Consider the following 22,028-nt stretch of genomic DNA (forward strand, 5'->3'; position numbering starts at 1 on the left):
TCTCCAATAAAAACAACACACAGTCATTTGACTTCATTTTATTGATGACATGTCAGAAGACCTCAGCTCTTTCTTACAAACAATGATTGTAACATACTGAACAAATTCCAACATCCCAGTAAAAACTTCAGTCAAACGAAACCATTATTTGAAAAAGGCTGTGATGGCCGATCTTCATAAGCTTAGATGCCAAGATAAGTGGCATGCTCGGTCCAGCTTGTAGAGGTTTTCCTCGAAATCCTGTCCTTTGTGCCTTTCGGATTTTAGAAACACAAATTTGATTTCATAACTAAAAGGTGAGCGGTAATTTATACTTCTGTCAAGGCTAAACCTTAGTCCCCAATTAGGTAAATCATATTGGAATCTTATGCACTTTAAGTTAGGGAAATTATTCCAAAAATTTCAAACCGCAGGTAATCACATCAATGAACCGATAATAATTCACTCTTTCTAAATGAATATTACTTTATGACTTTACTTGAAAAAATTTTTAACAAAAGATTTTCAGAACATCCAAATTTTTTTTCTATTACTTTCCAGGGAGTAAGTAAGTAACAACGTAATTCCCTGGAGATGAATTTTACAAGCAGGGACAAGGCATTGCCAGATGTAGATAAAGACCGCATAGCAGATTGAGACACTGTTGAGATTGCAACATCCTTTGCTATACAATAGATACTTTGACAGTTTTTTTCATTAATCTTTCTTGAAAGGGAAGATGGCAAAATGAATTTTTAAAATTATCAGTGGTGCAGATTTTATGATCGGGCTTGACTGTGAAATTTAAGCCACAATTCCTCAGATTTTCCCAAATAAATCTAGGATATTTCAATTTCAACAATCGAAAAAAGTTATGAAGAATAATTCGGTATATTCAGACATCCCTAACACCATCTCCAAGATGGAAAATTTTTTTCTGACGAGTGAACTTCCGGCATCCTGTCTTTACAATATTGACCAGTCTTTATTGTCTCTTCACACCCACGCGGTCCAACCCTCGTACATCAATGCCAGATTATCAACTGAAGTAGCTTCGTTTATCACATAGTCAACCTAAAAATGATGGTATTATGCTTATATATTTTGACTTGGAGACAAAGCCTCAGCCCTTAAATAAAATCAAAATAATCAGTAATACAAGAGCCGAAAGAAACTTTTTACATTCCAACAGGCAACAACAGGGAAAGCATAACCCTGAGACGAATATAGTCAAATATGGAAAATAGTCTATCTTCATAAGTCACATTTTATATATGATGGTCATTCACGCTGTTTGCTCTGAACAAGGCCATGTACCTATCTTGCACTACTGTTTTGAGCAATATTCTAATTATTCGAAAAAATAAAAAATTTTCGGTTCGGCAATGCCTACTCTACACTTGGGATGAGGTAGTGGGCATGGGATTCGAACACAAGATGAGTAACTTGCGTTGGCGACATAGTTAACGCTTTACCCACTAGGCCAGGGTGGTCCAAACTCAGGCCCGCATTATCTGTGGCCAGCGTCAGAATCGGAGGGTAATCAAAAAATCACATTTGGTGTTGTTTCGTTTTAAACTCAACCAGAAAAATCTTTCAACATATTGTTACACCACTAATGTCACTGAATTGACTAGTGTTATGGCACTTTTTCCGGTACACCTGTAGTATGTGTACCGAGATACCGGACAACGGAACGTGGTATGTGTACCAGGTTAGGGTTAGGCCATAATTTTACAACAATTTTCCCTAATTTAGTTATATTACTAGTTCTGGGATTAGCTATTTGTACGAGAAATTATGGCCTGACCCCAGCCTGTTACACATACTATGTTCAGGTGTCCGCCATATTGATTCACATACTACGGGAGTACCCTTTTCCGTCCAAATCTTACACTAAATGTAGATATAAAAAGACTTTTACAGGTTTTTTGGGGTTTTTTGCATGTTTTAGCTTGACAATAGACAAATACTGACCAATGTGTTTGCACAATTAAAGTGTTGTTTTGTATTGCACTGTTTACCTATTCTTGGCACTATTTGTGGCCCGTGAATAATGCTAAAATAATTTTGTGGCCCCCGGTGTTGACCAGCCTGGACCATCCTGCACTAGGCCATTTCACTTTCAACCTCATTAAAAATAACGGGATCGAAATATTAACAGTACAAAAGCAAATAATAAGAAAATTCTTGAATTTGCATAAAATTATATCCTACTTGTTCAGATATTTGCATTCTTCTACTGAAATCAACATCTCGTCCATCTAATTTAGCTTTGACTTGTCTCCATACACTGACAGCAAAACAGTTTCTTTCCTGAATAACTGTAAAGTAAAAAAAATTAAAATTGCATGAGTTCTCTAAAAAAAAAATAAAAGTTAAAGAATTGCAATTCGGTCTTTTTGTGCAAACATGCGTCAATGACCAAAAATATATGAAAGCTTTTGCAAAAACACAGAACCTTATATATTATAAAAATTTGACTTTACCATCATTAGAATATTATGTACAATATATATGTGTATATTTAATCAATGTAACACGCGAGCTTGTTTTTGTGCGAATAAACGGTCAGAACACAGCTGATTGTCAATAAGGGTAGTCCGTCTTCACATGTCACAACTAATTTTTGATCATTTTATGTCATGTTTTGAACATAGGCAAATAAGAGTATGGAAAAGGCTAGGAAATAGATTAATTTTGGAGACTATTTTACGCTGCATTAGAAAGTTGCAACACAAGGCTTCGACATCACTGGTTATATTCAAAAGCAGACGTTTTTGAAGAAATACCTTTTCCTGTTCGTGGATCTTGCTTCTTTTTTACAGCAGTTTTCGAGCTTGCCGTTGTTGTTTCAATTTTCAGAATGGATTCACTTGATTGCTTTTCATCAGTCTGAAAATTAGTTGCAATGATAAGGATACAGTAATAATAATTCAATTGATAGTTGATAATCTATCAAGCATTGGTGCACAACCATTATTCTAATTGAGGTTCAAAAGAATTTCAAATCTTGCAATTTCAATGCGGTGACAAGCCCAAATCAATGACAGAATCTATAACAGTGTTGTCCAACAGTTCATGTTCAAAAAGACACATTGGTAAAAATACATGTTTTTTTTGCTCTTGACGCTGCATTAAAATCGATTTATATATAAAATGTATTCGTTGGGTATAAGCACTTCTATGCGAAATATGTTGCAATATTGTAATGCATATGCAAGAATTTATCACGCTAAACCTAATAAATTTTTTTTTTATTTTTTTGCAGTGTTGAGATTGTAAATGGATATCACAGTAATTTCCAATATCTTACTTGTTCATAATCAAGTTTAAGTTTCGAAGGTTTGTTTCCATTTTTATTGAACGGAGACGACATGAAACTCATATCTTTATCTTCTGATGCCGGTGCTCCAAGACTCAACAATCGGAAATAAATCCTGATAAGTGAATAACAGATTATTAAAAATGATTATTCACACCACAGATTCTTAAAATTGGTTTAGAACACCAGCCTCTCTAAATGTAAAACCACATGTTAGCTCGACACACTTAGCCCTTGGAACACGCTTGGCCTTACACCTCTGAAGCTTGAATCCTGTGAGGGATAATAATGTGTGAGAGAATTCCTGGGGTTCACAAAATCGCAATATGCTTGTTCACATTATGATTAAGACATCTCATTGACTTTCCTCTCCCTGGGAGAAATGTGAAGATTTGAAATCTGAAATCTTTTTAAAAACTACAATGTCAAATGCTCTTTCTCGGAGTTGCTAACGTTCTAGCGCTGATGACCCAAACTGAATCTGGAATTAGGCTTGAAAACAGTGAGTTTGAATTTGAGTGCTAATTAACCTGGTTCACTGGACACCCGAGGTATACAAGGGCATACAGCCATTACAGGGATAGATTTTTACTCGTCAGCCCTGTGCTTTAGACACACATATCACACATGCACACGTTCGTGTGTGACATTATAATTGTTCTGTCACTAATGTGAAAAGAGAGGTGTTCGTCTACGACCACAAAATTCTGCTGCAAATTCTGCTGCCTGTGCAGTGCCTTGTTCATAGCAAAATGCAAATAATTATATCATAAAAAAATCTAACCAAGAAACTGATTGTGACGTTTCTGTTAATCTTTGAATTAATGGATCAGGATCTGGCATTGTACCAGATTCACAACTTTGTAATAATGAATTTAAAACGTCGGTTAATTTTCCGCAAAATGTTTTATAATCGTCGAGAAATTGTCGAACATTGGCAACACTTCCAGATGAAGACGGATCCTCAGATTTTTCATCCTGGAAAACGAAAAATGAAACTAATAAAAATATCACACAAAAAGACCTATTATTAAATTTCCGCAACATTGGCTAAGCAGTATGAGGTCAAAGGTGACGTAGCAATCCAAATCCAGCAGCAGCTTTTTTCAGTCAGGTGGATTTTCAGGCATAGTTTTGAACATTATCTCATTTAGGTTTTGCAGCTATTTGTCAGTTTTTATTTGTGCTTTAAAAAAATCTGAAATACCTCAAATACCTCGATGGTCGTTTTGTCTTCCGAGGAGTTTTAGTTTAGTCGTTGTATCAAAAAAAAACTATGATGGACGAAGTTAAAATCATTACTTAGAAATTACAGTTGGTTAAATATTTTGAATCAAAATAGGGTTGCGAAAAATGCAAACCAGTTTGCAAGCACCAACATGCAAAAAACTTGCAAGAATTAACAATTTTGCAATGATAAAGCATAAAAAGAAATTTGGGATCCATAGTTGAGTGAACATCTATTCTAGTTTAAACAAAGTTAGAAAAATGTATTAATAATAAAAGGCATTATTTGGGTATTCGGAAGAGAAAAATTACATTTTCGTTCATTGCCTAGTGATTGAGAAACGAAGCTCTGAACAAGTCCTGTATAAGCAGTGCCTACTAATTTTATTACATTTTGGGTGAATCTTACCTTTGCTAAGCTTTTTAGTAGCGATTTAACATCAGACAGCAATCTGCTTTGTGTCACAAGTAATTGTTTGATGGAATTAGCGATATTTGTGACTTTGTTTTTCACTGATTGCATTTTGCCTTCTTCCTGTTGTCGAACTTGGCGTAAATGAACAGCTCGTAGTTGTAAAATATCGACGGCTTTTATAATCCAATCATCACTCAGGATGTTCGACTTTTCATTTTCCGTTACCTATGAAATAGGAAATATAAACATAAGTCTTAAGTTACAGTTAGAAACAGGGGCCAAGTTTACTATAAAGAGGCAGAGGTACAAGAAATCAAGAAATTATGCACAGGCGCCCATGGAACAGTGGTTCTCAACGATGCGGCGCGGTCCACAAGAGGGGCGTAGACAATTTTTTGAGGGGGCGTGTAGCTAATTAAAAATAATAATATTTGTTACATTTAATCTTACCCGCCTTATTTTAGATATTTACATTTTTTATTTTGGGTATTTACGTTCCGTCCGCGTATTTTCAACACGTTTTTTGAATAAAACATAGTTTCACTTTACGATCTATTATTTGTAGCCTATTGTTAGCTAGTTGCAGGAAGCCACGAGACTTGACAAATTCAAAAAGGTTGGTGCAGCTTAAAAAGTTTGAGAATCATTGCCATAGAGAAGTAAAAATGGAAGCTTAAAAATCTTACCACTTTAACCAATGTAGCCTCCAGATTAGAAATTTTCACTTTTCTGTTTGACATTTCTTTACTTGTATCGAGACATAATTTCAACGCATCCATACATTGTCTTGCGAAAGAATTATCTGTTTTCGATTCTTTTACTTGAATTCGACTTTCCTCAAATTCAACAGCTGTTTGACAAAACTCTGCAACTTTTTGGCTAAAAAAGATAATAAGTATTCTGTGTTCAAGGCTGAAATTATGATGCTTTCTTTCGTGAAGTAAATTGTGATACTTATGAAATAACCAGATTATGTCACTAATCAAAGACAGGTTTCAATAATTTCAAGATAGTTTTGATATAATGATAATCACACCATTTTGTATATTATGTTTTCAACGTATAGCCCTACACATATAGCAGGGATTTGTGTCGACTCCAAATTCAAAATTTATTTATAGTAGCCACAGATATCAGAAAAGAATCAAATAATTAAACGTAATTATAGTCAATATTTTTAATTCTAGCTCAATTTTGAAAAATTTAATATGAGCAATTGAGGTCTTCTAGTAAGACTGACAATGGCTTAATTTAATTTCTAGAAACTGAAAAATACCATTTATCTTCATTTTTCCGCATTCGCAAATTTTAAACCCATTGATTATACAATTCTGAGCATTTTTTGTTTAACATTACACCAAATTTGAAATTTATCAAGAATCATTTTAAAATAAACTGAGATTATGAACAGTAAATTATTTGCCTCTCGCAGTTGTTGATAGTTCCGTAACATAACAAAAATTATTGAAAATCATGACACACAAGTACCAAATATACCAAATATAATCAAAAATTTTCTTAAGAAAATTTGCTCAAATAAAGGTCACTCACTCATGAATTGAGGAAATTAAACTCTAAGCGAATTTAGGTTTTTTGCTGTTGCCGTGGAAATGAAACTTTTTCCAGACTTTCAACGAGGCATACATTACTAGGGTGACAGAATAACCCACATGAAAAAGTTCATCCAGATCTGTCCAATGATTTGGACGCTACAACTTCGGCACACAGACAGACAGACAGACAGAACGACCAAGAAGAAGGGAGAATGGTCTCCTATAGTGGAGATCCAATAATAACGAATGAATCACCTCAGTGTTGTTTCAGCTTTCATGATAGCATTTCTGTTCTGCATACTTTTTTCAACTTCCTGTAGAACTCCTTGCAAAGAGGGATTGGCTCCTGCTGCCCATTTTAGTCTTTGCAAGATTGATTTATTTTGCGACGTTGCTGTTTCCTAATAGATAGAAATGAAAAATAAAAACAGATTTCAATAACAAAAGTGTTAAAATCTCTTGCTAAAGTTCTTTTAGTATTAGATACTTCTCCAGTTAGTTTAGGTTTTCCATATTTATCTCAGGGAGAAGTAAGTAAACAAAACGGCCAAACCAAGGCCTCTTGTCTGAGTGTCAATTCACTTCAAGTAAGGGAATAGTTAATTAGTTATATCGTTTCATATAACTAGGTCTCAAGTCCATGCATTTGAAAAAAAAACTGGCGAACTAATCTCATACCCGACATGGACTAGTAACAGGACAAGAGGCCGTGGCTTGCCATATGGTGAAGCTGATTTTTTGGTTTTCCTCTCCTCCAAGATAAATATTTTAGTCTAGTCTATCACAGCTTTTTCGCAAAACTACTGAGAAGAGCTAAAAATTACAACTGTGGAAGTGTCTGAGCGCTGTTAAAACAGCAATTACGTCTCAACCTTGTTGATTAGCCAATGCTACGTACATAAACAAAGCTCGGTGATACATCGATTACTATTAATACAACTAATCCTTACTTGAATTTGTTGGAGAAGTCTTTCCAATTGTTGCATTGCATTCATTCGTTTATTTAAATCCAGTAAGACGTCTAATCTTTGTGGAAGATTGAATTTAACCGATGAACTTTCCATCAAAATATCTTCGTGAAGCCATTGAAATCTAGTGTGCTGGGAAATATACCAAGAAATTGATAAATTACCGGTAACTAGAATATTTGAATATTAAATAAATGGAAAACAATTTACTGGAAAGAGAAAAGACCACCATTGAAAATAGCCATATCCCAATTATTTAATACATTTGACTCTGAACAAGGCACTGTATAAGCTTTAAATGCTAAATTAGGAGCTCTTATAGTTTGAAAGGTTGGAACTGTCCTGGTCACATTGCTTACTTACCGCCCCGGGTGAGGTGACGGGCACGGAATTTGAACTCAACATTTTGAATTGTGATGTCATTATTTTGAACTACCAGTAGTGTAAAATCAATTCTTTTTATTCTGAATTGTTCTTACAAAATAAGCAAATCGTTGTCCATACCTGTAGTTTACTTCTTTGCAAGCTGGCTCGTACGGCAGTGATATTTGCTTCCAGTCTTTGTGCTTTGTCTAGATCTTTCCAGCTTTTATTGAATTGATAAATCAACATTTTTTGCTTGTTCAACACAGTCTGAAATGATAAAATGGGTGTTTGTTACCTTGTGGGTAAAGTGTTAAGAAAACCTTGAGTTTGAATCCGAGCCATATAAATTCTTTACCTAAAATGGCGATTGTACGTCTTGCTTGAAAAAAATTAACTCGTTACCAATGATTAAATATTTTAAATTTGAATCGGTATGATGGTATAAAAAACACCTTCTTAACTATGTGATATCATTGCTAATTGTTACTGTTCTGCTTTATTCATTTCAAGCACTGCATTCTTTCACTTTCGTTTTGCTTCATTTATCATGTTCGCTCAGGCGTGAATAATTTTCTATTGTGGTTGTTTTCTGTTTTTACTGTTTGGGCAGCATGCTCATTATTAGTGTGTGGTTTTGTTAATCTGTATTAATGAATGTATTGACTTTGAACTGAGTTGTATTGTCAAATTTACATGGTAGCAGAGGAAAATGACTTCCAAACAAATACCACCACCAAGGTTTGGAGGCGGTACTAGCTATGCAGAATGGAAAAATAAGTTGGACATGTGGATTTCCATAACAGAAGTGCCAAAGGAAAAGCAGGCGATTTTGGTGCGTCTGCAGTCGCTTGATGGAAATAATAAAGCTGAGAAAGCTGTGTCAGAGTTAACTAGTGAACAGTTGAAAGCTGATGATGGGTTGGACAAACTTCTTGGAAAACTTGATGGTGCATTTCAGTCAGAGAAAACTGATGAGGCCTATTTAGCCTACACGCTATTTAGTAAATATCAGAAAAGTTCTGATATTTCAATGGTGGATTTTATCCTGGAGTTTGAACACCGGTATGCTAGACTTGTAAAATATGACATGAAGCTACCAGATACCATTCTGGCTTTTAAGATATTAGATGCTGCAGGCCTAACTGATCAACAGCGCCAAATGGTTCTTACTGTTGGAAGCGACTTGAAGTTCGAATCTATGAAATCAGCCTTAAAAAGGATTCTTTCAAAGCAAGATGGCGATGAAAAGAATTATGATTTTGATGAAGATGATGTTGCATCGAATATTAAAAAGGAAAATGCATTTGTGACTCATGATACCGGTACTGGTAGGCCAAAATCTAAGAAAGAATTTTTCAAAGAGAGATCGAGATACGCCACCAGTAGTGGCGGAGGAGCAAAGCAGCGATACAAGCATCATGAATCGACAGAAGAAGCTCATTCAGAATGCAGGAAAATGGAATGCAGATCTTTCGAGCCTGATTGAAGAAACAGTCAGTGACTGTGAAATATGTAAAGTTTACAAAAAACCTTCGCCACGTCCAGTTGTAGGACTTTCATGGGCAAATGATTTTAATCAAACAGTGGCGGTCGATCTACATCAGCTAGGTTCTGATATGTGGCATTTGCATATGATTGATCACTTCACTCGATACAGTAGAGCTGCCATTGTGAGAAATAAACTTTCATCAACAATTGTCAAATTTACTCTAATTGTCAAACTTTATGAACTGAGGTAATTTGGAAAAATTCTTTTACTTTATTAGGATAGAAGTTTCAAATTTATGCAACGCAGGGTAATCAGAGTTGTAACAAAAAGTGTGTTCCTCAAGTGAGCGTTTCTTACAATTTGAAATATTTGTTTGAGAAAAGAAGTCTTGTGAATTCACAATCACTGTATGAACTAACCTGTGTGTACTTTTCGTCGATCAAACTCTTACAGACGTTTTCAATAACAATAGGATTTCCTCTCATAGTCGAATTGATTTGAGCGTCGATATCAACTCCTAATGTTGTGACGTAACTACATAATACAAGACCCAGAATCTGAAAAAATGAATACAAATGATTGTGAATTAATTGCAGAGGAAAAAATAAAAACACATGTTTGCTGGGTGACATGATAGAATCGTGAAAGGTTGATAATCAACAAGTTTGAAGTAAAACAAATCAAGAAAGAATATAATCACACCATATTATACCCAAAGTGTCAGATATCTCAGCGCTTTTGCCTGCAGCCTATGATGATGCTAAAATAACATTACAGGTTTTCCAACAACCAAAAACCGTGAAAAAACCGTGAAAAAACCTTAAAAACACACTGAAGGCCGTGGGAATTCACCAAAAACTTTGCAAAAAGAGTGAAAAACTACAACAACCTTGCAAAAACAGTGGGACCACATAAGATGGAGTGAATCATGTGTGTCACACACAAGTCATTATATATGAAAGTACATGTTTGATAGTGAAATACAGCTCATTTCATAGTGAATATACTTTTTTATCTAAAAGGGCCAGTCATAATGTAAAAATTGGTGAGTAAAAAAATTCCTTGCTCATCCAAAATTAGTGACGCTCTTTTAAACCAGCGTAAGGTAGTCTCAAAACTGACTGTCAGTGAGATATAACTCAGTGATCGACTTATCTTCAGACTCAGATAACATGACTTGAATCTATTAGGGACATTACTGAGATAATGATGTATATCAGCGGTTCCCAACCGGGCCACAGAGCAGTTGAAGGGGCCACTACACCAGGCACAAAATTGATTTTATTTTCCGCTTCACCAAAGTAAAAAGAAATGGCCTAGTATGTGAACTGCTACTCTGTTCGGAATATTAAACAAGGGGGCTACGAGTGCTAAAATACGAGTGCACAAGCCATAAAAGTTTGGGAACCACTTAAAGGCTCTACTAGTTGTACGTTTATACGAATTTAACATATCAAACCTGTGTAGGTATTCCAATCATTAAATCTTGAACAAAATGTGCGATGAAGTGTTTGACGGGTTTCATCAATCTTTCTTCTGAATATAAGGTCTTCGATGATGTGTAATGAGATCCTGGTAAAAGAAGAAAACGAGAATAATTAACTAATTTATGAACTTTATATCCGCTTTCACATTTTTTATTCTAATAATATGATGTAATAATGTATATTCAAGTATTATCATAATTCTCTAATGGTACGATTGCCCTAGTAGTGCATTAGGGATAGGATTTATGTATTTATCCAGAGGGAGAGGAAGGCGATGACGTACCACGGTATTACGATACATGATTACAACACGCAAAAATTCGTTTGAAGATTTCCACAAAAACGAAACACCGTAATTATGGCGAAAAGTGGCTATCATTCAGAATTATTCGAAAACCAGCCGAAAAGGTATACGAATACTTGATATTCGAATACATTCGAATATTCGGTTCGTTTTGGACAACCATGGGTGATGATTCATCTATTTCAAAACTCAGCGATTTCCTATGAGCAGAATTCCATTTTCAAAGCAGACTTTAAAATTTTCATCCACTCACCACTTGCGCCTGTATTTCTTTCAATGACAAAGGATCTTGCATTGGATTGACATAAAACAAAGAAATCATGCATTGACTGCATTTGTTTAACAAACAGCAATGCTTGCAGCATCGTTTTCTTCACACCTGAAAATAAAAAATTAAATTTAAAAAAAAAAGTTCATTTTTTACATATTAAAGCATTTGACAACAAAACATAAAAAGATAATGTATGTACCACGTCCATGGTTCAAACTGAATAAAACAGGGATGTAACGAGTCTTTTTTGGTCCCTCTTTAACTACTTTGTTTGCAAAACAATGGCATGCAACGCAAGAACATTATAGCCATCGTAAAGATTTTGACACTCAGACAAATTTTTTAGTTAGATAGCTTTAATTGTTCGTTTGTAAATTTATTTTTATAATTCTACAAATGGGTTCAATTTTATAGACTACCCTGTGTTCACGAAAATGCCTTATCCTCTATCATAGTCCATAATTGATGGGTTAACTATTCCCACTACCGATCATAACGGGTAACTGAGAACAAATTTAATTTTTTTTTGTGAAATCCGGAAAAACGATCGAATAAAAGCTAGAGTAGAACAATGTAAATCTATTAACAATACAGTAAAATACAACACCATGAAGAAGTACAAAATGAAAATTTATTATAACTGTTGGTAAAAGGTTCATTTCATACAGTATCTATATTTTATTTCTAATATTGGGTTATAAATTGTTTCCCAGCCTTTGTACTCACTTGGCATATTTTTGATTTTCTGTAGCACATCAGGGTTCTGTAATACGTCAACATATTTGATCCATTCTGGGAATTGCATGTTGTCCATCAAATTATTGTGGACGATGATAAGATCCATGAAACGTGCATGGGCTGTTCGGAAAAGTCCGTCAAAGCCTTGAAGCAACATTTGTCCTGCCAAAAGTCGTCTTTCCTCCTGAGATAAAAACATGAGAGCAATGCTTACATATTTTGGACATGATGGTCGAATGACTATTGCGAGGTCAGTAAAATCAAGGCCAATTGAGGGATAGAGAGAGAAAGATTCATTTTTCCTCAACCAGAAAAACAATCATTGCAACAATAATAAACATGTAAATAAAATAACAAGCGCAAAGTTTTTGGTATAGAATGCTGGGAGCGATACGACCATACGGTTATCAGAGTCAGCTACCCCAATTGGTAAATGGATTGCATCAAATGTCATGTGAAGGTTTGTACGTGATGTCATGAAGGTATTATAAAAGAAATTAAAATATGTGGTGATATATTGGGTTCTGGATGATATATTGGTTTCTGGGTGATATATTGAGTTCGGACTAGAAAACAAATTTAAAAAAATGAAACTAATAACTTCCTTACGATTATTTTCATCTTTGGGTACTGACAAACTGAAATTGCGTGGAAATGCAAATATCCGCAACCCCAAGAGCATCTTTACAAAAATGGTGGGTCCTCACATATCAGTGTCTGCTGCTCAAGAGCCTTCTTCAGAGTAAAAATACACTTCACTAAAGAATGATTAAATAGATAAAAAAATAAAATTGAAAATAATTTCTAACCTGTCTTGCATCGTGCAACAGTAACGAATATTGTGTCTGCATTTTTTCTACGACAGCTAGAGCTTCGGAACATGATTGTGAAGTAGATGAATTACTTTCTGATGAACGTAACCCCGCTGTTAACTGAATATGTGTAGAAAAGATGAGTAAGACACTGAAAAATATTTTACAGCACAAGAATTTGCAATTTCAAGATTTTATTTCTAAAGCTTAATAATTTTTGATTGAGACTTGAAGGAAACATTTCTTTAAACAAACAACAGCAAGTTATTAAGTTATCTACTACTCTGACCATTGGACTAATATAAAAACTGAAAATATCAATACCTGCTTTGCCAAATCATCAAGTTTTTCTCTTTGTAAAATCAGATTGAATTCATTCACCATCTCTATGACAGACGGTTCTTCACATTGTAATAACTTAACGGCTTCCGGTAATATAATGTTTCGGAAATTGTTGTACAAGTCCTGGAATCAAAATTGAAACATGACTTATTTGGAATGCATAATAACATTGAAAAGTTATGATACGATATGATTTACATATTTATCCCGGGGGAGAAGAGAGCCGAATCATGGTCTCTAGTCCGATTACCAGTCAAAGTTTGGTGTAGGATTAGTTAGCCAGGTATTTGTTTCAGATGCATGGACTTGATGGTGGGGAAAGCCATAACCGAACAGCAATTTCGTGAGCGGTTGATTAGAGAATGTCTAGCGCAGTGGTCTTATTCCATAATCCACTTAGAGCACAAAGAAATAGAAAGGCAGTCTTCGTAGATAGAGGGTGAATTTTACTTTTGAGAATTTCTGGCCCTTGCATGAAAATATATATCACTAATCTTTGTTGAACTTGCGGTAAATTAAAATAAAAAATATATCTCTTCTCACCATTAAAGATCTGAAACACGAATCCACAGTAAGTAATGCTTGCACAGCCTCTATGTTAACGGAATGTCCAACCTCTGTCATTGTCAATATTTGGTCGCCAACATGAAGTAGTTGAACTACGTTTCCTGCAAAAGATTTTATTAGAAATACCCATAAAATTACAAATAACTTCATTTTGTAGCCAGAAATGTCCAAAACAAATTGTATATATTTATAAATTATTCATATCTGAGAGTAATAAATCTTGATTACAGAAAAATGGGCGCTACAGAAGTATGTGTACCACACAATGGAGGTAACTAATTTTGTTCGTCACTATTACATGAAGTTGTGTAAAGAGACTGAGACCTAAGGGCAAGAGGGATATTCACTTGGCTAACACAGACAGTCCCCAAACTCGTAATAGAACTAAAATAAGGAAAATCGAATAAAATTATGGCCTAACCCTAACCTGGTACACACACTATGGGAGTACCAAAAAAGACAGCAATGCTCGAATATACAGCTTTAGTTGCTGAGTAGACCCTGCTCTGGCAGGAAATGACCTTCAAGACAAAGTATTTACAAATAATTTTGAGCAAAGAAAGAAAAAAATAACAGGAATTTTTATTATGACATGACAATAAAGTATTAAAATTATTACCAAATAAGCTACAAAGTTCTTCCAGAAACCAATCTCCATCTTGTGATGTCATGTCAACTAGTCTGTGACCAGCACTAGCGGCTGTCGTTTCCATAGTAATACCTCTTTGGGCTAATGCAATCAATGCCAGTGTGAGAATGCTTAATATCGTATGCATTCCAAGTATCCCATTCTCCTGTGAAAAAGAGTTTTATGGTTAAAATAATTTGCTTAATTTAATTAATTTAGATTCAATTGAATTTTGATCTAATTTTCCAAATTTTAAAAAGTTAGCTACAATACGTGAATATATAAATTTTTGCACACTTCTTTGATTAGAAAAAAGCAACAATTTAATTTTCTCAAAATTTAACCAGAGTCGAGAGTCAGAGACATAATTCTTTTCAACCCAAAGTTACAAATCGATTGAAAATGCTAAGAATTCAAATGATCAGTACCTGTACAAAACTAATGATACAGTCTCTTGTCACAGCGACAGCATTCTCAAGATTGGCCCACTCTTGTGCCGGTGTTGTAAGTTGACTGTTTCGTCGCTCCAACAATTTCATCAATAATTTGTTTAAATCTGCGACTTCTTGTTGAAGCATGGTGTCTTTAGCAGAAGCCAAGCGAGCCTAAACAGAAATTTAGTCAGTGTTCGTCATTTTTCATTTTTAAACTTTTTATCAACGATATTCATAGTGCTTTTTTGTTTAAATTATCATTTAACGGTAAATTCATCCTTTCACCTATTTTGGAACTCTTTATTATTACCTCCCTATGCATAAAGCTACCGTACTTCATTTATTCAATCTGTAATGGATACTTTGCTAGTGTTTCGACTCTTGAATCAATTAGGATAGTTATCTTCACTCTTACTGAAGCATCTTGTATTGGCACAAAAGCATAGAAAGAGAACAGTTAGTTAACCCAATCGATAGCACAAAATGAAAACTACCTGAGATAATTTTGATTCTCTCGACAATTGTTTCTTGACGATATTTTGTACCGAGTTACATTCTTCTTCTGAGAAGTTGGAAGCAAGTTGTGAAAGATGAGATCCCCATATTGAATCACTGTGATTGGTGATTACTGCAGTAGGAGGAAATTGTGCGACAATCGCTGCGAATGTTGTCAGCATTTCTATGCATGAACTCTGAGCCAATCTACATTGTTCACTCAAAGATACCAAGTCTTTTTCAGTCTAAAATATAAAAATTTTTTTTTAGTGAGATCATTTTTGAATAAGACTACTCGAAAATTGGGATGTTCGTTTTATTGCAAGACAGTAAGTACATCAATGCCATTTTATCAAACAATATATACATACCACCTACTTAATTCAGGGCCGAAACAACTCCTCATATTAAGAATATGACATTCATGTTCAATACGGCCTGCACAATTTTTTATATCTTGCTTACAGTATCTTAATATTCCAAACATACCGCTTGTGCTTGGTTGACCATTGCAGCCTGTCCTGCTCCGTTTAAGAAAGAAGTGGCTGATTGGTAGATGGGTTCTCCTAGTTGTAACGGACATGTTACCTCCGCTAGTAAGCCAGCCAATTCGGGAGTTTGAAGCATAGCAAGGAATGATTTGTATTTTTGAATATTGGAGTCACACATTGTCATTTTTTCCTTAAAACAAAATGGAAATGAATATTGAGTCATGGGTGTCAGAAAAATAGATATCAGTGTAATCAGGGTTGTAGCTTGTGGTGGTCAGAGTTGTATTTTCAAACTTCTCAGATTCTAAATTCAGAATTTCAGACTTTGCATGGTGATAATCAAAATAAAATATTGTACTGAAACTCAAAAAAAATAAAATAAATTCATTGAACAGTCTATTGAAGAAAGCTTGCATATGCCCGATTTTTTGTTATCAAGAGTTAATTTCCTCAAAAATTTGAGATCAGGATCCGAAATTACCACTCAACTGAGTTGGAGTCTAAGTCAAAATTTTTTCCAATTAGAGTCAATTCTAATTTTGCCACAAGACCACAACCCTAATTGAACCACTTGTATCTAATGTTGCTGAAAAATCCTTTGCATCAAAAATTAGAGTGAATAATAAAAGATAACAGTTTATATTTGGTATTGAAAACTTTTGTGAGAAGGGAATAGGATACAATTCTTTTGAATATAAATGATATTTTTCTTAAAACCAAGATTTATATTAGAACTTGTCATATTGGTAAAGCAAAATACATTGAATTGCTATATTGCAAATTTTACCAAAATCGCATGATAGAGTATTAGTTTTTTAACGATCACACCTATTTCACTATTAAAAGTAATATAGTCAAGTATGATATACGTGTAAAGTCTTCAAAGCTGATTCCTTCTTCGATTGTTGTATTTCATGTTGTGACCATCTTTGTTTGAGACTACGCAGTGGATGTTGTGCATTTGTCGACGCTGTTTTGACTTGTACTTTCATTTCTAGTAGATTCTGAAAAATTGATGAATTTTTCAAAGAAAATAAAGAAATATTGCAAGAAAAAACCGAAAAAAGAATTTTTTATTACTTTAATTTTTTCATTTATGTCACCATGAGCAGCAAAATGTTTCTTATATCTTTGTAATTCATCAACACTGTTTGAAAGAGCTTTTTCCATCTCGTCTCGATTTTCAAGCCAACCCTGCAATAAATAAACAAAAAAAATCAAGGGTTGAACATATGGTTGAATGAACATTTGTCCTTTCCATTTCACAAATAGAAATTTTAAAAATTTCAAAACCTTGTCAATTTCTTTATGTACATGAATAAATATTGAATTTATCGTATTGTTTATATGAATTCAGTTAATTTGTTGAACTATTTCTATTATTTTTTTTTATAATATCATCTTATTGGACAAATTCTGGAATAAATAAATATTCTTCTAGTTAGATATGATGAACCATGAATGCGGCCCGAAAGAAACATTTCAAACCTGCTTCATCTCAGCAATTCGAGATGAAAACAAACTTTTCGATATTTCCCGTTCCATATCATGTCTTGTTAATTTGGTCATCGGCATTGCGTCACCCTGTCCACCTCCTCCATAAACAGCTCCAGCGTAACCTCCTTCAATAGTTCCTATAAAATAAGTTTGAATTGTCGTTTTACAGATTCCTGAAACCTCATCGTTCATTTTACAGTGAAGCACAAGGCTGTTGAGTTGGGGATAATCTACAATCGACTTGAACTCCGACAAAATAGAAATTTTGGCTCAGACTCCAGACTAAGAAATTTGGATTTCAAATCGAGCTCAGAGCGAGTTAAATTTTGAAAAAAAAAATACTGCTACATATGCAATCCTTGATTGCATTGAATTGAAAGATTGCTTAGTACACCTAATGCTTTTTATTTTCTGTAGACAAATTGAATTTCGACATTGACGACAAACTCGAAGGAGTTTGAAAATATGACAGACACCACCTCCATTAAAAAGCGTAGACTCAACACTAACTACAAAAAAACACAGCTCATAAAATGTTTTTCAACCCACCTGTCCAATCTACAAGTGGATCATACACAAATGCTTCGAGCAATGTTAACAATGTTTCTCTTCCTTTGCGTAATGTTGAAATCACCTTCAAATAAGAAAAAGCAGTGAATTCCAAGACAAAAAATTTATGAACAATTTTTCTTTATCAACCAAATTCTCAAAATCAGGACACTTTTTATTAAAATAATAAACAAAAATGAAAAAACTACACTAATTTAAAACACTAATTTTTTTTTAAATGAACAATTCATATTTCAACTCCAACTACATTTAAATTAAAGTACGAACCTGCTCACAAACATATCTAAACACTCCCTCAACTGAAGTAAGTCCGAGTGCACATTTGACATTTTGAGTGAGTCTAAATGGCACCTTTTCAGGCACTCGAAGTTGAGTACCTTTATCAAAGCACACATTATAATCAATATGGACGACCTGCAATGAAAAAAAAACATGTAAGGCATATAACTGGTTAATTTAAATCATTAAACTCCACAGAATAGAAATTGTATAAGATTTGTTATTTCTACATTTTGGGAATCTGTTATTCTCTACGCATTTAAAGTTATTACTAGAGCTATATTTTGACAAGTATTCTGATATTTTGAAGCAAAAAATATTATCATCATATATTTTTTCGAAATAGAAAAAATATAACACAAAAAAGGTTGAGCCATACTTCACCACTCTCAAGATCAATTAGAACGTTGTCCAAATGTCTATCACCCAGGCCTATTACATATCCAATCATCGACATGACCGCTGTTGAGCAAGAATATTTCTGGAAAAAAGAGATGCTTTTTTAAAAACAGAATATATATAGTTCATGTATGAGATTAGTGTGATACTACTGCAGGTGCAAAGTTAACAATTTCCTTTTATCAAAATTGGCCAGAGTAGAGAAAAATGTCAAGAGTCAAGTTTTTATTTTTCTAACTAATAAAAATGATATTGTACACAAATTATGAGAAAAAAGAAACCACACAGTTTACTGCGGAAGAAAAGTCGCCGCTAAATTTCATTACTTTATACCGTGTTAGTAAAACACCAACTTTCCTGCAACAAGCGAAAATGACACTAACTAAACATCGTAAATTGATGAAGAATATTCGAGCAGCGACACTCAAAAGATTGTGACTCATCTATAGCATAAAAACGATTTAAATGTGAGCATGATTGTCCAGTGAGTGAGTTGAGCGACTATACTGGCATTGAATGTTAAAAACCAAGTCAATTTTAACAAATTCGCTGATAAATATCCATAACTCATACATATGAACGATGTATATTCTAACTTTTGCATACCTGTTGAACGTCCCATAGTTTAGTTGCACTAGTTGATGTACACCAAAGTTCTCTTTGCAAAAGATCAGGTGGAGTGTCTGATATCAATTCATTGAGAACATCTCGCATAATGTTGTTCGGCCAATCCTGCATAGCAAAACGAAAACTCAGAAAAACATATTTCTCAAAAACCTAACATTTTTTGACTTGAACTACATTTGAGAATTAAAATCCCCGTAGTCTAACACAAGAATCGGCAAACAATGGCAGAAATTTGATATTTCAGCATTCACTTTCACAATATTCTTTTGCTAATCAATTACATAATATACTTATATGTGTGAGAACTGCTTATGGAGCAAATCCAAAACGAGAATATCGGTTGGAAAACGAAGACCGATCTACCCTTATCGATCGATAGTTAGGGGATCCCCCAAAACAAAAACTGCAGTATCGATTCATCCGCTCTTGTAACTTGCGCACTGCGCATCGCACACACACACTCGGCGGGTCTCAAAATTCTCTCGCTTTACAAAAATCTAGATCACTATATCAATAATTGATTGATAACTCGCTAATTATACGGCATAATTTGCCCAAAATCAATAGGATTCTTGTCTGAGATAAGATGGATGCACATGCAAAATCTGGAGCAGATTCAATCTTGCCTTCGTGAGATATCGCGTGCATCTAACAGACAAACATACAGACATACAAATACCTATCAACATACTTACCGATTAAAATCGATAAGTAATAAATCAACATTGTTAATCATGATTTTAAGTTGAGTTCGCTAAAATCCAGTTTACCTTTCTGCTAACTTTGTCAATATCGACGCCACCTTTTTTCAGTGCAGGATTCAGTTTATTATAATAAACAACACTTGGTCGTAATATTGGTTTCGCTATTCCTGATTCTGATTGAGCAGCCTGAATGAATAGGTAAATACAAATATGAAAATATATATTAGGCAAAATATGAATCATACTGTATATAATACATTTCTTCGTTGTCATTTCTTTTGCAAAGTATATAGTGGAGTCGCTTGGTAAACCCACTGAATAAGACTTGATCCGGAACCAAGTGGGGTCACAGGGGTCTTGCAAATTATATTTTAAAATAGAGGTCTCGCATTTAGTACTGCTTGTGAGGCTGTCTTTTTTGCCGTTTTTGTACAAAGTAAACGATGGAGTCGCTCCGTCAAAACACTTACTGGTAATAAGACCTGATCTAGAACCTAGCACACGGGTCTTGCAAATTATCTTTTAAAATAAAGGTCACACAACCTGTTAGACAAGCATCGCATTTAGTACTGCTTGTGAGGCTGTCTTTTTTGCCGTTTTTGTACAAATTAAACAATGAAGTCGCTACGTCAAAACACTTAATAAGACCTGATCTAGAACCTAGCACAGGAGTATTGCAAATTATGTTTTTAAGCTAAGTGTCACGCAACCTGTTAGACAAGCAACCCACTCTGTACTGCTTCTAAGGTGTGTATATTTTGCCATTTCTTGTGAAGTAAAGATTGGAGTCGCTCAAACAACGCACTAAATAAGACCTGACATACAACTCGGAGAATGACTGAGCTTTCCCAACATGGGTTTTGAGATAAATGCTACACAACCTGTTACACAAGTATTACACTTACTGCTTGTAAGGCTTGTCGTTGTTGCCATTTCTTGTACAAAGTGAATAGCGGAGTTGCTCCATCAACCCATTGAATAAGACCTGACCTGGAACCAAGAGGGGTGACGGAGTAATGTCTTGCTGCATATCCCGAGGATTTATGTTGTCTTCTCAACAATTGATTGGCAATAAACAAGAATTGCATGATACGTTCATCAAGATGAAGATCCTCCAAACCCTTTAAATATGAATGGTAAATTGAGTAAATTTTTTGCAATTTTTGTCATGAGTGGTCACCCAACATAGTAAAGTATTAATAGTCACTTTTGCTGACCATTTTAAGCGATATTACCTGAACTAAAACATAAGAAACAAAGTAAACAAACAGTATGGGCAGTAAGTGGCTGTGCAGTTTGTGTTGGAATTTTGAATTCCCTGTAGTCAGGAGTCGAAATTTTGGTGTTCAAGTTGTATAAAGGAACCATTTGATTGACAACAGATAAGAATGGAGACAAATTCATTAAAATTTTCTTAATCACCTTGAATAAAAATGTGAATCTTTGACAGTTTGATCCAATAAATTGCAGTTTTTTCGGTTTAGTTTTTGTCGGCAGAATTGAAACAACACTACTACATCCTTGAATCGTTACTTGGTTTCCGCCAATGGAGACACCTGTAAAAGAACAAAAATGAGTTGCTATTCCCATATTTCATCTAAACATATAGTTATAATCTAAAAAACCTGTACCACAATCCCATGAATAAACAACTTAGTACGTTTTTACAAGGCTTTTCAACTTTTTTCTTGAGCTATGATCAAATCCTAAATTCTACCTATGACAGTACTCAAACCCTGTTTTGGAAGAGACATTCTAAATTGATGATATGGAGATGCCATGGTAATTGTTATTTGAATCTTTGATTCAAACTTAGAAAGTATTTTGACCACTGCGAAAGGTGTGCAATATATTACGAAAATCGCCTGTACGATTGGTGGTTCTCCTAAAAACCTGGAAAGGGCCACTGTATACCATGAAATTTAGTTATGACCATATTTTCGATTTTTATCTGAAATGATGAAGAATAATTTATAAAAATTTTAAAAAATGGCCAAGGGATTTATCTTGAAAAAAGAAATTATTTTAAAGCATTCATTCCTGATTTACATATTTCAAAAG

At 34.3% G+C, this 22,028-nt stretch overlaps 1 protein-coding gene across 2 annotated transcripts in view; it reads right to left on the reverse strand.

Annotated features, from left to right (window-relative positions):
* Positions 1-22: 22 nt before the first annotated feature.
* LOC120332201 (serine/threonine-protein kinase SMG1-like) overlaps positions 23-22,028 on the reverse strand; it is a 53,003-nt gene continuing 30,997 nt past the window's right edge. For both annotated transcript variants that reach the window (XM_078119113.1, XM_078119114.1), the window contains exons 41-71: positions 21,390-21,523; positions 20,873-21,088; positions 20,034-20,153; positions 19,243-19,368; positions 18,617-18,718; positions 18,226-18,372; positions 17,938-18,022; positions 17,380-17,525; positions 16,972-17,085; positions 16,761-16,895; positions 15,890-16,081; positions 15,400-15,645; positions 14,900-15,076; positions 14,463-14,637; positions 13,820-13,944; positions 13,259-13,399; positions 12,932-13,054; positions 12,111-12,306; positions 11,367-11,492; positions 10,782-10,894; positions 9,742-9,879; positions 7,972-8,100; positions 7,450-7,599; positions 6,755-6,900; positions 5,633-5,825; positions 4,941-5,171; positions 4,089-4,282; positions 3,296-3,419; positions 2,772-2,874; positions 2,197-2,303; positions 23-1,053 (exon numbers count right to left, since the gene is read on the reverse strand). In XM_078119113.1, the coding sequence (XP_077975239.1) occupies positions 976-1,053; positions 2,197-2,303; positions 2,772-2,874; positions 3,296-3,419; positions 4,089-4,282; positions 4,941-5,171; positions 5,633-5,825; positions 6,755-6,900; positions 7,450-7,599; positions 7,972-8,100; positions 9,742-9,879; positions 10,782-10,894; positions 11,367-11,492; positions 12,111-12,306; positions 12,932-13,054; positions 13,259-13,399; positions 13,820-13,944; positions 14,463-14,637; positions 14,900-15,076; positions 15,400-15,645; positions 15,890-16,081; positions 16,761-16,895; positions 16,972-17,085; positions 17,380-17,525; positions 17,938-18,022; positions 18,226-18,372; positions 18,617-18,718; positions 19,243-19,368; positions 20,034-20,153; positions 20,873-21,088; positions 21,390-21,523 (4,532 nt within the window). In that variant the 3' untranslated portion in view covers positions 23-975. The remainder of the gene's footprint in view (positions 1,054-2,196; positions 2,304-2,771; positions 2,875-3,295; positions 3,420-4,088; positions 4,283-4,940; positions 5,172-5,632; positions 5,826-6,754; positions 6,901-7,449; positions 7,600-7,971; positions 8,101-9,741; positions 9,880-10,781; positions 10,895-11,366; positions 11,493-12,110; positions 12,307-12,931; positions 13,055-13,258; positions 13,400-13,819; positions 13,945-14,462; positions 14,638-14,899; positions 15,077-15,399; positions 15,646-15,889; positions 16,082-16,760; positions 16,896-16,971; positions 17,086-17,379; positions 17,526-17,937; positions 18,023-18,225; positions 18,373-18,616; positions 18,719-19,242; positions 19,369-20,033; positions 20,154-20,872; positions 21,089-21,389; positions 21,524-22,028) is intronic.

The sequence above is a fragment of the Styela clava genome, chromosome 13 (genome assembly GCF_964204865.1).
Source record: "Styela clava chromosome 13, kaStyClav1.hap1.2, whole genome shotgun sequence".
In the NCBI taxonomy this organism is placed as follows: Eukaryota; Metazoa; Chordata; class Ascidiacea; order Stolidobranchia; family Styelidae; genus Styela; species Styela clava.